At 47.3% G+C, this 16,019-nt stretch overlaps 1 protein-coding gene across 1 annotated transcript in view; it reads left to right on the forward strand.

The window, feature by feature from the left end:
- INCA1 (inhibitor of CDK, cyclin A1 interacting protein 1) overlaps positions 1-11,854 on the forward strand; it is a 58,306-nt gene extending 46,452 nt beyond the window's left edge. The window contains exons 5-7 of the mRNA XM_088465624.1: positions 270-463; positions 4,688-4,874; positions 11,335-11,854. Of these exons, the coding sequence (XP_088321750.1) occupies positions 270-463; positions 4,688-4,874; positions 11,335-11,439 (486 nt within the window). The 3' untranslated portion in view covers positions 11,440-11,854. The remainder of the gene's footprint in view (positions 1-269; positions 464-4,687; positions 4,875-11,334) is intronic.
- The last annotated feature ends 4,165 nt before the right edge of the window (positions 11,855-16,019 follow it).

Genomic DNA, 16,019 nt, shown 5'->3' on the forward strand with positions numbered 1-16,019 from the left:
CAAAAAGTGAGCCTTCTAATATCTTCCATACCTTCAACACAAAGTGACCACCCCCGACATGCTATTTGGTTCTTTATCCCTTTTCATATGTTATATTTAACACTGAGAATCTTCATCACAAATGATAAAAAAATAAATAAAAGTAAAACTGAAATAATTAGAGTAGATAAATATAAATGCCCACACGGAACAGAACGATTTGTCACGGGAGAAGAAAGTTCTCTACATTGACTTATTCCGTTCCTTATCTCTGTCTCTCCCCCATTAAGATTTCCAGCTATCCGGTATGGAAGGCGGATGCGGAAGTGGGCAGCCTGAATGCGCCCGGCCTGGAGACCCTGCCGCCTCCATCAGAATTGTGCCGGGGGAAGAAACGGAAGAAGAAGCTTGTGAATGAGACGAGAGTTATGTCAGTGCAGCATCACATCCAGGAGCTCTGGCAGAAGCAGAGCAGCATAGATCAGTCAGTCACGGTTCATTCTCATACTCTAGCTGCATAACCATCGGGGAAACCACAGAATCATCTCTAGAGTTGCCGTCAGCCTATGGCAGCCTGGGCCTATGAGGTTGTTTGGTGAGGGTGCGCATGTAGGTTCAGCTTGGCTATAGACCATCTACAGTAGGCACAGGGAGGTCAGAAGATGACCATTCTTGACAATGGTGTGAGGTTCCAATACGAGGCAGCACAGTGCCTGCTGATTGGTGGGCTTTTCTCCACTGAAGCCCTGCCAATACAGACACTCCCATTCCTTTCACCGGTATCTGCCGCTGCAGGGAAGTCATTGTGGGGTGTAAAATCACACACTTACTGTTGGGTTATGGGTCTGACATTTCAGGGTTAATTTTCCCATACTGCGTCCTCTGTAGCTGACTTTTTGTCTCTTGTGTATCTCTCATGCTCGATAAAGGGAATGGTCCCAGTTCTAACCCTGGAGACCTCTCACCAGTAGACACTAGTCTAAGGGCGAGTACACACTTGCCAATGATCGGGGAGATTTACCTTTGCCCCGGACCATGCAAGATTGCCGGTACACACTAGAAGATTTAACGAACGACGGAACGATGTGCTGTTATGTCCTTCGTTTAATATGCACTGCACCGCATGTGTGAGATCGGGCGCGCAGCGAGTTCAGTCACAGGACGTCGCAATGCGACCCGCGGGAGCGCACAATCGGGCATACACACTGCACAATATGCCCGATTTGTCGTTCCAATTAGCAAATCGGGCTGATATCGTTCAAGTGTGTACCCACCTTAAGTGGCTCAGCCTGAAACGGATGCCCTTTACGCAACAAGCCGAGACGACGGCTGGATGTGGCATGCACCTGGGGTTTGTGCCACTTACCTGGCACAACCATATTAGCCTAAATCTCTGGCTTGGTCTATTTCTGAGCATCTGGGTTAAACGTCTCCTTCCTTTCCTACAGTTTTGGATGATCCGTGGGATCTGGGAGAGATTTTTAGGTGGAGTGGACAGTCCATAATGCTACTGCCTGCTTTGGAAACATACCAGAACCTTGCAGGGAAATGTTCTACCTACATTTTATCTCTACCAGGGTTGGGTATGATATCCCGACAGTTGGGATGCCGGCTGTCAATATACTGACAGTGGCATCCCGATGCTTACAGTCCCGCCAGGGGAACGGTAAGTACTGTTCCCCTGCTCTATTTATCCCCTAACCCTCGTTTCCTGCACCCTGATACTAACCCTCCCGGTAAGTGCCTAAACCTAACCCTCCCCTCTTAGTGCCTAACCTCCCCCCTGTGGTGCCGAACCCTAACCCCCCTGTCTGGAGCCTAACCCTAACCTCCCCCCTCCCGCTGCCTAACCTTAACTCCCCCCAGGACGCCTAGACCTAACCCTCCCCCCTGTGGTTAACACTTACCCGGCCCCGCTATACATACAGTCATGTGCAGAAATATTGGGACATTGACAGAGTTTTCATATTTTGGCCTCTATTCACCACCACAATGGCTTTGAAATGAAACAAACAGGATGTGCTTTAAGTGCAGTCTTTCAGATTTAGTTTGAGGGTAATTACATCCAAATCAGGTGAACGGTGTAGGAATTACAACGGTTTCTATATGTGCCTCCCACTTTTTAAGGGGCCAAAAGTAATGGGACTATCAACTCAAAAGCTATTTCATGGACAGGTGTGGGCTATTCCCTCGTTATTTCATTATCAATTAAGCAGGTAAAAGGTCGAGTTGATTCTAGGTGTGACATTTGCATTTGGAATCAGTTGCTGTCGACTCTCAATATGAGATCCAAAGAGCTGTCACTATCTGTGAAGCAAGCCATCATTAGGCTGAAAAATAAAAACAAACCTATCAGAGAGATAGCAAAAACATTAGGTGTGGCCAAATCAACTGTTTGGAACATTCTTAAAAAGAAAGAACGCACCGGAGAGCTCAGCAACACCAAAAGACCCGGAAGACCACGGAAAACAACTGTGGTGGATGACAGAAGAATTATTTCCCTCGTGAAGAAAAACCCCTTCACAACAGTTGGCCAAATCAAGAACACTCTCCAGGAGGTAGATGTATATGTGTCAAAGTCAACAATCAAGAGAAGACTTCACAAGAGTGAATATAGAGGGTTCACCACAAGATGTAAACCATTGGTGAGCCTCAAAAACAGGAAGACCAGATTAGTGTTTGCCAAACAACAGTGTTTCGGGCAATATATGCTCATATTCAGTCAAATGCTTCAGAACTCATTGGACGGCGCTTCACAGTGCAGATGGACAATGACCCGAAGCATACTGCAAAAGCAACCAAGGAGTTTTTTAAGGCTAAAAAGTGGAATGTTATGCAATGGCCAAGTCAATCCCCTGACCTGAATCGGATTGAGCATGCATTTCACTTGATGAAGACAAAACTGAAGGGAAAATGCCCCCAGAACAAGCAGGAACTGAAGACATTTGCAGTAGAGGCCTGGCAGAGCATCACCAGGGATGAAACCCAGCGTCTGGTGATGTCTATGCGTTCCAGACTTCAGACTGTAATTGCCTGCAAAGGATTTGCAACAAAGTATTAAAAAGTGAGAGTTAGATTTAGGATTGTTTAGTTTGTCCCATTACTTTTGGCCCCTTAAAAAGTGGGAGGCACATATAGAAACCGTTGTAATTCCTACACCGTTTACCTGATTTGGATGTAATTACCCTCAAATTAAATCTGAAAGTCTGCAGTAAAGAACATCTTGTTTGTTTCATTTCAAAGCCATTGTGGTGGTGACTAGAGGCCAAAATATGAAAATTCTGTCAATGTCCCAATATTTATGCACCTGACTGTACATATGGGATTTCGACATCTCCAGCCATGAGCCGTATTCAATTTGAGCGGACCTGCGATACTTTTCCACCTCCCGGACTTTTCGCCTACTTCGCATGCGGAAAAGTATCGCGCACGTGCCCGCGTATCTATCCCCGTATTCAATTTGAAAATAAGCGAAAACGGGACCCGGCAAAACTGAAACAAGCAGAAAGTCCTGTCAGATTTGGGGAAATCAGCCTGACACCCCCCAAAAGATGCTTTGACACGGGGGTTCCCTATGGTACCCCCCGATTTGGCTTGCTGAAGGAATTTGGTGTTTTTAAACGGGCTCAATAGCTGCTAAATAGCGTTTTTGTATACGTGATGCAGAATAGTATACAGGAGGTTTTTTTGCAGAAAGTAACTTATCCCAGCAAATTTGGGGTACTTGAAAATGGGGGTCAGCATATTTAAAGGTTGGTAAAGTTAAGTTTAAAAAAACGTGAAACATCCACCTGCCGCAAACACCTGCAATGAAAAAAAACACTTGGGGCATACTTGGGGACACCCCTGGAGTCTATTTCACTAGTTTTTAACTTTGTCCCCCCCCAAAAAAAAATTTTCACCCCCAAATTGAAAGTGATTTTTCGGGGTGTTCTTAAGTTTTTTTGAAAACATTTTTTTGACGCAGTTTACCTTTGGGGGACTGTCTGAAGGCTGCACGGGGGTTCCCACAATGTTGCACCCCAAAACCCCAATTCTGCACTTTTTTACACCTCCCATTCATGGGACCAACTTTTCCGCCTAGTACGTTGCATTGACTTTTCGCCTAGGCGGAAAGCCTTTCAAATTGAATACGGCGATACTTTTCCGCCTGGCGAAATGACGTCATCGGCGAAACTTTTTCGCCAATTCCGGCTTTTCGCTCCAAATTGAATACGGGCCCATGTCGAGATTCCGTCGCCGGTCTTCCCGCGCTGATGGGGATGCCGATGTCGGGATCCCGGCAGTCGGCATACCGGGTGTCGGTATATTAACCGCATCCCCTCTACCATTGCGGCTACTATGATTGTTATTCATCACTGCTGGATGCCCCCATTTTCCAGGACTGAGGCCGTCACTGGGGCATTCGGATTGTGGCATAAGCTCCTTAGCCCCACAGCATGCAACGGCGCAGGACCCTTTTGAACGGGCCATGCGCATGCTACCCACCATTGGAAATGTATGGAAATCATCGAGTTTGTGTACATCTCTGATTGAGGCCCACAGTGCACCATCGGTATTACCATACACACCATTACACAGCTATACAAAATGGTACAACTACAAACTTAGATACAAGTAGAGACCATCATACAGCTAGATTCCATACAGCAAACTACCCCTCAGTGTTGTCCATCGTCCCAGCCCCACACTTTGCTCTCTCTCACAGGTTGAAGTCTATGAAGTGGGGAGGGTATGCGATCTCTGACTTTAGGATTAAGGAAGAGGTGCAGACAGATGCGGACAGCAGTCACCACCAGCAGGAAGATTTGCCCGGTTTCCTGGACATTACAGGCAGCTATAGAGAGGATGCCAGAAGAGTTTTCAGCACCTCGCCCCAGCAAGGACCCTTTGGGGTGAGTGTTCTCACAGGAGTTTCTGGTTTATATCTGGGTGATGCACTGAAGGCTGCACTGGGGTCCGCAGTATCTCTGTTATAGATGTTACCACCGAGACAGCTTTCATGGGGCACCTCCACCAAGGCAAGTAGAAAATAACCCGCTACAAAGACATTTTCATTTGCACTTTCTGCGGCTACCAGCCCTGTACTAGGTGCGAGAGATCCGTCAGCATCAGGCTCCCCTTCCCGGTACGCGCGGCTCAGTATCGCACAAAGCATTAGATACCCGCCAACGACATTCCTGCAAGACAGGGCGCTTCCATAAATTTGCATTGTTGCCGCCCTGAAACGCCCAATTTCACAGCGCATGCTGCCAACCCACACATTCCTTATGTGGTCCTCCATTGCAGGGACAGCGCATTTCCTGACAGTTTCCTCATCACCGCTAACTACCCGGGGGTCACCCCAGCGTGCTACGGCAAAGTCGCCTTATTGCCCCGATACCACCATAATTAGCGGTGATGATGAAACAGGATACCAGAGATATGCCCCTGGTTTCTCTGTAAGAGGGGCACAGCGGTGGCAGGAGAGGGCCTTGTTTGGGTCTCAGGAGGCTGCAGGGAGCCAGCAATCACATGTCACGTATGAGGGTGGAGGAAGGAGTCACACACTGAGCCGGAGGATTCATGTTACTGGTGTCAGTGGGAGGGTAAAGGTCATCGCACCATCAGTGGTGCAGTAATGGCCACTACACCCGTGTCTCATCCTCACCTTGCTTTAGTTTTATGGGAAAATCCATAGGGCATAAGGATTGAGGACCTCATTCAGAGTCGATCGCTTGCTGCAAGCGATCGCTCTGAATGAGGTCGGCCACTTACTTTTTTAAGTGCCGCCTTCTGGTCGATCGCTAGGCTGTGGGTTACCACCCACAGCTCAGTGACTGACCAGGGTGATGGTTGCGATGGTCATCACCATCGCCACCATCGGGGCTTACGACCAGACCCTAAGGTTGGGTCTGGGCTCTCGTAAGCCCCAGGGAACTTCCTGCTCTGTTTGAGCAGGAAGTTCCCCACTGACATCATCAATGATGTCAGTGGGGCCGCCCCCAAATGGCAAGTGTTCCGACTGGAACGCCTCCGTTTGACCGGGCACGCCCCCGGCCCGCCCAGCAAACAGGGCGAGCTGTCACTCAACATCGACAGCTCGCCCCGTCTGTTACGAGACCCCTAGCGACGGAGCGCCCGTCGCTAGCCGGGTCTTGCGCACGGCTCCGTCGTGCACATACTCTGTGGGGACCATCGACCCGGTTGCGAGCGCATCGGCGCTTGCGACCGGGTCTGAATGAGACCCTGAGACCTGCACTGAGCAACTATGAAGAACCTGAAATATTAATTTTATACTTTATTATCTTCTATCTTTGTTTATGGGGACACACACACCAGAATATTCCACTGATGCTGCACCAAAGGAAAGTATCCGGGATACAGACACATAACATTTTATTGATTTACCATTATTACACAGCCCTTATACACAAATATTACAATTAAATATTTAGTATCAGTGATAATCTCTTGCAAGTGCGTCTATGTGACCACAGCCCCCCCAGTAGGGTCTCGGCTGTTATCACTTTTATCTGCACCAGCCCTATACTTGGAGCTGGAGATCCATCTGAAGTCTAAGAGATCTCTGGTTCCTGAAAGAAATGTGCCAACACAGACCCATATAACAGTATATAGAGTCTATATAGCATTCAGACAGAGCCTCACACGGAAGAGACACCCTACGCGTTTTGCCAGAGCCTTCATCATCAATATCGTTTGCTTCAGCGGCACCGTAAAAACCCACATCGCTGGGCAGTCAAGATATATACACGTCAAGATATATACACGCACAAGTGCAAAGTGAAGCAAAGTGACAAGATGAGTAGTACAAAAGCAAGGGTGAGTTGCACAGGAACAGTGACAAGTAGCACAGAACAAGTACACACGAATAAGCTGACTGTAGCAAATTAATACTGCAGCATAAAACAAAAGGTACGAGCAGGGTAAACATAACATGTAACATACTGAGGGCCCCGCTCATGATAGCTTACAATGTAGAAGCGATGGGGCAGGTGTAGACAGTAGGGCAATTAGGCACAGGTGAACGTGGCAAGATAACAATGCAGAGGGTGTAATCGGGAGCGGCCTAGGGGAGCGTTGGGTAGGTAAGACGGAAAAGGTAGGTTTTGAGGGAGCGCTTAAAATATTGTAGGTTGGGGAGGGTCTAGTCAGGTGAGGCAGGGAGTTCCATCGGTGGGGGGCAGCACAACAGCAGCAGACTTGGAGGTGGGAGAGAGGGAGGTAATGAGAGGCATAGGTCAGAGGGGGGGCGGAGAGGTCAGGCTGGGATGTATGTAGCGATGTATGAAGGGGAAGAGGGTTTTGTAGGGGAGGATAAGCAGCTTGAAGTGAATTCTGGAGGGAATTGGACAGAGGTGCTGTGCATTAAGGGAGGTGAGAGAGGAAGATCAACCTCATCGTTCCATTCGGATGAGGCACCAGTTTCTGGAATTTCACAAAACAACATTAGTAATGATGTTTTGTGGGGACTGTTATAATGAGTAAAAAGGAGCGCCATTTTATAGTAGTCCACAGCACATGACCATGGGTCCATGGATATCAACATATAAGGGCTCTACTAATATCGTACTGGGCAGTGTATAGTGCAAACAAATATATATTAAACCTTCAATTGTACTACTATTAAGTATCACTTTATACAAGGTATAATGGAATAACATGAAATGCACACAAGCAGTCAAAACTTTTAGACCGCTCCCATTTTTACAGCTTTTTAGTAAAATTTAAACAATTCAAGTATTCAAGTCCATTGAATAACCTGAAATAGTACATAGGTAAGCGGTAATATCTGCTAGAGGTTAAAAAAAAAAGAAATAGCTTAGCAATATATGGAAAAATAATGTGAATTTCAGGCCTGTTTCAAGGAACAAGTAATGGGGATAGGAGCTTGCAACGCTGATAAAGAGGCTGCCTGAGCCATGACGCAACGCCCGTGGGCTACTGAGGACTGGAAGACGGTCTTATAGACTGAGTAATCAAGACGTGCAGTCTTTGGGTCATCACGCAGAGATTTTGTTCGCCATTGAGCAGGCGAAAGGACGGCACCTCAATACCTCAACTGTCAGACGTGGCGGAGGAAGCGTGATGGTCTGGGGCTCTATTGCTGGATCCTAAGTGGTGCGACTGGTGCAGAGTGACTGGCACCATAAATCAAGAAGCTTATCACAGCATTCTACAGCGCCGGGCAGTGCCCTCTGGTCTACACCTAGATGGTCATGAGTTCATCCTACAGCAAGATAATTACCCAAAAACCTTCCCTCCAGGCTTCGTCAGAACCAGCCACGGAGTAGAAGAACAAGACGGCAATCACGGACTGGCCGCCCTGTCTTCAGACTTACACCCATCCAGCTGGTTTGGGAAGAACTGGGCAGCAGGGTGATAGCAAAGCCACCGACAGCAGGATCAGCACATCTGTGGCAGCTTCTGCAGCAGTGTCAGGAAGAACTTCCCAGACAATACATGATGTCCACTGCAGAAAGAAAGAACGCCTCGGGGGTGCTCGCGGTTATATCTGCGAAAGGCGGCTGCTGTCAAGGGTCAGACATATAGATGACATTTTTTTCTAAACAAAATGATTCTGTGAATTTTTTTTTTATCGACAATTGTTTATTTGTTCTATATACTTTCATTTCAGTAACGATAGTAAACTCTGTATATTTCAATAATTACTGGAAACATTTCTGTTTTCTGAAACATTTTTGACGGGTAACGTAAGTACCGTGACTTTGGATTTCTAATGATACATCGTAACGGAGAGAGATGACGCCGCTCGGACCACGGCCTTAGATCATCTGGGCCCAGTGAAAGGTAAAAGCGTCGCTGGCCTGGGATATAATTATCAATCACTGGTGATGGGAAGTGCATAGATAATATAGGAAAATATCATATCTAGAGGCGGGTTCCCAGCCAGAAAGGGTTTAATGCTGTGTTTGATGAAATCAGAGTTAAATCTAAAACTAAAATTAAAGGAACCAAAGACATGGCCTCCTGGCCGCTCGCATAGCTGTGGGTGACCACCCACAGCTATAGCGAGCGGCCAGGAAGATGGTCGCGATGGTCAAGACCATCGCGACCATCGGGGCTTGCGACGAGACCCTTGTGGTAGGGTCTCGTTGCCGCAAGCCCCAGAGAGATTTCGGCTCTCACAGAGCCAAAATCTCTCCCACTGACATCACTCGTGATGGGAACGCCTCCGTTTGGGCATCCACTCCAAAGGGGGCGAGCTGTCACTCAACATCGACAGCACGCCCCCTTTGGTATGAGACGCAAAGCGACGGTTTGGCCGGCACTATCCGGGTCTCGCGCATGCGCATGACGGAGCCGGCTCCGTCGTGCGCATGTGCACTGGGCCACCATCGACCCGCTCGCGAGCGGGTCTGAATCAGGCCCTGTGTCCAATGGCACAGCATCGGATCATCTGCGATCCTATCGGCCGGCTGAGTGACCATGGGGTCACGCAGGCCGGCCGCCACTGACGAGTAAAATAGGCCAGGAAATCTCCATCAGCCGACAGAGATCCTGGCCTCCCCACTCCCCCCAACGACGGCGACACGCCCTGCTGCCCAACTCCGTCCAACATCGCAGACTCATACTGAGCATACGCTGTACGGGTCTGGCGCATGCACGGGTTACCGACCATCGGGAATTTACCATAAGCAGTGCACTAGCGCGCCACCACTGAATAAGGCCCATTCTGCGCATCTCTGCCATAGGAAATCACAACCAGTGACTGTGGATGGGAAATATGCAGATAATGTATAGAGAATGCTGATTGGATAGGTAACTAAGGGTCTGATTCAGAGCCGTTCGCTATTTGTGGTCGTTCGTTCAAAAACAAGGGGTGGCTATTCAAATGATCCGTTCGCAAATTGCAGTCTGTTCACACCTCTAAGTCTGAACAAGCGAGCAAAATATACGCTCGTTTATTTGATAAAAACGCCCCCTGGCCGCTCGCACCATACGTCATGTCCGCTATTTATTAGATTAATCGAGTACATCGAACAGCGTATGAACTGCTCGCTATTCTTGTGGTTGGTTTTTTCAACCGCTATTTTGCGAGCAGTTCTGAGTTAAAAAAAACCAAGTGACGTGGTCAATGATGCTGCTGTATTGATTATGCACACCCATAAAACGCCCGCTTTGACCTTTAAGCACGCCTGCGTTCGAATTCCACTCCCCGTTTTCAAGCACCTTCCCCTGTTACCACCCACAGACGCCTCATTCTGTCACTCAAAATAGCAGGCACTCGCTATATAGCGTACAAACGATTTTCGGCCGCACTGACTGGTTCGCGCATGCGTACTAAAAACCGTACGCATGAGCAGATATGCAAACATCGCTCGGAACGAGCGTACTGCTGCTAGCGAGCGGCTCTGAATGAGGGCCTAATATTGTATAAGCATCAGATATCTCCAATTGGACCGACTAATATTAGTTTCACAGGTTTGAACTTGCTTATTTACACTTCCAATAAATGAGCCCTGATACTCTGTTGCTATGGGCAACACCACTTGTCATTTCTAGAAGTGTTATTAAATCCACCCCGAAGGGTCTAATTCTAAGTCAGTCGCGGCGACCATGTCGGACACGGAGCCATTTTCTTCCTTCTGTGCAAAGCGTCCTAGTCGCACTGCGTCCAGATCGTGCGCACAGAGGCATAGACGCACATTCTCAGAAAATGCTTTGAAGATGTATTGGGCGTTCCTGCGCGGTGACAGGGAGGTGGCTTAGTGACTGTCGCGCACACAGAACCGCTCACATAAAAGGCCATACTTGGATGGAGGCACTGCGTCTCAATGGTGCGACCGATGACGGCGCCTAAAAATGCTTACAGGCGCTGACAGTGGGCGTCTCGGCTTTCTAGCATAATGTCGCAGACATGCGACCGGCAAAAGACGCAGACCGCGGACACGGCTGCGTCCAACTAAGAATCAGCCACTAAGTATTTCCCTGTGGTCTTTGGTTAGGTAAAATGAGAATGATTCTATAAAAGAGATCTGGACTCCTGATACTTTCCTTTGTGTAGCAGTATGGGCATTCCGTGGTCCTATGACAACGCACGTCATTATCCTGATGTGATGCCACCGACCTCTGATTATAGCGCTATTGCAGACCTTACCAGCACATTGACACTCAGAAAATGTAACAGACTATCCCACACAGAGCCGTGTCCTGCAATCCGCACTGTGTCATGCCAAGCAGGTGATGAGGCGTGTTCCATGTGCTGCTGGGCGGGATCAGTGCATTAGTACATACAGCACATATAATAATAGACCGTTATCTGTAGGATGTTGGTGGGATGCAGCGACTGTGGATGTAATTACACCTGATGACGCTCTGTCACACACGCAGGTGGTGTTCCCCTGGATGAGCCCCGCAGATGATGTCTCGTCGTGTTACCTGGACAGTGACCTGGAGGAGCACAGTGTGGCCAGAGGCCTCTTCTATGAGGAATAGCCGAGGACACTGAACATGTTACCTGCTGTTTAATGCATACGTGTGGTTTTATTGGTAGTTCTGTTATAATCCAGAATCGTTCAGAGGAAATACACCCCCTGGGGGTAGATTAGATATGTTATACCACCCAGGTGTATTTATGCTGTGTTATACCCCCTCGCCATGGTAGGTTAGCCATGTTGTACTTCCCTCCCAGGTAAATTAGCCATGTCATGTGCTCAGGGTAGATGGGCCATGATATACCTCTTTGGGTAGATTAGCCATGTTTTATCCCCAGGGTACATTATACATGTTATACCCCAATTGTAGGTTAGCAATGTTATAACCCAGGGTTAATAAGTCATGTTATACCTCCCAGAGTAGATTAGTCATGTTATATCTCCCCAGGTAGATTGGCCATTTTATACCTCCCGGGACAGACTGACCATGTTATAACTCCCTGGTCTGATTAGCCATATTATACCTCATGGGGTTTATTAGCCATGTTATACCTCATGGGGTTTATTAGCCATGTTATACCTCATGGGGTTTATTAGCCAGGTTATACCTCATGGGGTTTATTAGCCATGTTATACCTCATGGGGTTTATTAGCCATGTTATACCTCATGGGGTTTATTAGCCATGTTATACCTCATGGGGTTTATTAGCCATGTTATACCTCATGGGGTTTATTAGCCAGGTTATACCTCATGGGGTTTATTAGCCAGGTTATACCTCATGGGGTTTATTAGCCAGGTTATACCTCATGGGGTTTATTAGCCATGTTATACCTCATGGGGTTTATTAGCCATGTTATACCTCATGGGGTTTATTAGCCAGGTTATACCTCATGGGGTTTATTAGCCATGTTATACCTCATGGGGTTTATTAGCCAGGTTATACCTCATGGGGTTTATTAGCCATGTTATACCTCATGGGGTTTATTAGCCATGTTATACCTCATGGAGTTTATTAGCCATGTTATATCTCCCGGGGCTGGTTAACCTTGTTATATCTCTTGGGGTATATTAGCCAAGTTATATCTCCAGGGACAGATAACTCATGTTAACCACCTGGGACAGATAACCCATAAATCAGGGTAGATTTAGCCACGTTACACCTCCTGGGGCTGATTAGCCATGTTATATCTCTTGGGGTATATTAGCCATGTTATATCTCCAGGGACAGATAACTCATGTTATAATTCCTCGGACAGATAACCCATGATATACCTCCCAGGGCTGATTAGCCATGTTACACCTCCCAGGGCTGATTAGCCACGTTACACCTCCTGGGGCTGATTAGCCATGTTATACCTTCCAGGGTAGATTTAGCCATGTTATATCTCCCGATGCTGGTTAGCCATGTTATACCTCCCGATGCTGGTTAGCCATGTTATATCTCTTGGGGTATATTAGCCATGTTATACCTCATGGGATTTATTAGCCAGGTTATACCTCATGGGGTTTATTAGCCATGTTATACCTCATGGGGTTTATTAGCCAGGTTATACCTCATGGGGTTTATTAGCCATGTTATACCTCATGGGGTTTATTAGCCAGGTTATACCTCATGGGGTTTATTAGCCATGTTATACCTCCCGATGCTGGTTAGCCATGTTATATCTCTTGGGGTATATTAGCCATGTTATACCTCATGGGGTTTATTAGCCAGGTTATACCTCATGGGGTTTATTAGCCATGTTATACCTCATGGGGTTTATTAGCCAGGTTATACCTCATGGGGTTTATTAGCCATGTTATACCTCATGGGGTTTATTAGCCATGTTATACCTCATGGAGTTTATTAGCCATGTTATATCTCCCGGGGCTGGTTAACCTTGTTATATCTCTTGGGGTATATTAGCCATGTTATATCTCCAGGGACAGATATCTCATGTTATAATTCCTCGGACAGATAACCCATGATATACCTCCCAGGGCTGATTAGCCATGTTACACCTCCCAGGGCTGATTAGCCACGTTACACCTCCTGGGGCTGATTAGCCATGTTATACCTTCCAGGGTAGATTTAGCCATGTTATATCTCCCGATGCTGGTTAGCCATGTTATACCTCCCGATGCTGGTTAGCCATGTTATATCTCTTGGGGTATATTAGCCATGTTATACCTCATGGGGTTTATTAGCCAGGTTATACCTCATGGGGTTTATTAGCCATGTTATACCTCATGGGGTTTATTAGCCAGGTTATACCTCATGGGGTTTATTAGCCATGTTATACCTCATGGGGTTTATTAGCCAGGTTATACCTCATGGGGTTTATTAGCCATGTTATACCTCCCGATGCTGGTTAGCCATGTTATATCTCTTGGGGTATATTAGCCATGTTATACCTCATGGGGTTTATTAGCCAGGTTATACCTCATGGGGTTTATTAGCCATGTTATACCTCATGGGGTTTATTAGCCAGGTTATACCTCATGGGGTTTATTAGCCATGTTATACCTCATGGGGTTTATTAGCCATGTTATACCTCATGGAGTTTATTAGCCATGTTATATCTCCCGGGGCTGGTTAACCTTGTTATATCTCTTGGGGTATATTAGCCAAGTTATATCTCCAGGGACAGATAACTCATGTTAACCACCTGGGACAGATAACCCATGTTATACCTTCCAGGGTAGATTTAGCCACGTTACACCTCCTGGGGCTGATTAGCCATGTTATATCTCTTGGGGTATATTAGCCATGTTATATCTCCAGGGACAGATAACTCATGTTATAATTCCTCGGACAGATAACCCATGATATACCTCCCAGGGCTGATTAGCCATGTTACACCTCCCAGGGCTGATTAGCCACGTTACACCTCCTGGGGCTGATTAGCCATGTTATACCTTCCAGGGTAGATTTAGCCATGTTATATCTCCCGATGCTGGTTAGCCATGTTATACCTCCCGATGCTGGTTAGCCATGTTATATCTCTTGGGGTATATTAGCCATGTTATATCTCCAGGGACAGATAATTCTTGTTATACTTCCTCGGGTAGACTAACCATGTTAAACCTCCTGGGGCTAATTAGCCAGGTTATACCTCCCAGGGCTGATTAGCCATGTTATGTTATACCTCCCAATGCTGGTTAGCCATGTTATATATCTTGTGGTATATTAGCTAAATTATATCTCCAGGGACATATAACTCAGGTTATACCTCCTGAAGTAGATTAGCCATATTATAACTCCTGGGACAGACAACCCATGTTATACCTCCTGAGGTATATTAGCCCTATTATACCTCCTGGGACAGACAACCCATGTTATACCTCCTGGGGTAGATTAGTCACTTTATACCTCCTGGGGCTGATTAGCCATGTTATACCTCCCAGGGCTGATTACCATGTTATACCTCCTGGGGTAGATTAGTCACTTTAGAATTCCTGGGGCTGATTAGCCATGTTATACCTCCTGGGGCTGATTAGCCATGTTATACCTCCTGCGGCTGGTTAGCCATGTTATACCTCCCGATGCTGGTTAGCCATGTTATATCTCTTGGGGTATTTTAGCCATGTTATATCTCCAGGGACAGATAACTCATGTTATACTTCCCGGGGTACCATGTTATGCCTCGTGGGACAGATAACCCGTGTTATTCCTCCCGCGGTAGATTAGCAATGTTACACTTCCTGGGGTAGATTAGTCATGTTACATCTCCTGGGGTAGAATAGTCATGTTACATCTCCTGGGGTAGAATAGTCATGTCACACCTCCTGGGGTAGAATAAGCCATGTCACACCTCCTGGGGTAGAATAAGCCATGTCACACCTCCTGGGGTAGAAGAGCCATGTCACACCTCCTGGGGTAGAATAGTCATGTCACACCTCCTGGGGTAGAATAAGCCATGTCACACCTCCTGGGGTAGAATAAGCCATGTCACACCTCCTGGGGTAGAATAGTCATGTCACACCTCCTGGGGTAGAATAGCCATGTCACACCCCCTGGGGTAGAATAGCCATGTCACACCCCCTGGGGTAGAATAAGCCATGTCACACCCCCTGGGGTAGAATAGTCATGTCACACCCCCTGGGGTAGAATAGTCATGTCACACCCCCTGGGGTAGAATAAGCCATGTCACACCTCCTGGGGTAGAAGAGCCATGTCACACCTCCTGGGGTAGAATAGCCATGTCACACCTCCTGGGGTAGAATAAGTCATGTCACACCCCCTGGGGTAGAATAGCCATGTCACACCTCCTGGGGTAGAATAAGTCATGTCACACCCCCTGGGGTAGAATAGTCATGTCACACCTCCTGGGGTAGAATAGCCATGTCACACCCCCTGGGGTAGAATAGTCATGTCACACCCCCTGGGGTAGAATAGCCATGTCACACCCCCTGGGGTAGAATAGCCATGTCACACCCCCTGGGGTAGAATAAGCCATGTCACACCCCCTGGGGTAGAATAAGCCATGTCACACCCCCTGGGGTAGAATAGCCATGTCACACCCCCTGCGGTAGAATAGCCATGTCACACCCCCTGGGGTAGAATAAGCCATGTCACACCCCCTGGGGTAGAATAGCCATGTCACACCTCCTGGGGTAGAATAAGCCATGTCACACCCCCTGGGGTAGAATAGCCATGT

The sequence above is a fragment of the Taudactylus pleione genome, unplaced genomic scaffold, assembly GCF_031769625.1.
Source record: "Taudactylus pleione unplaced genomic scaffold, aTauple2 ptg002048l, whole genome shotgun sequence".
In the NCBI taxonomy this organism is placed as follows: Eukaryota; Metazoa; Chordata; class Amphibia; order Anura; family Myobatrachidae; genus Taudactylus; species Taudactylus pleione.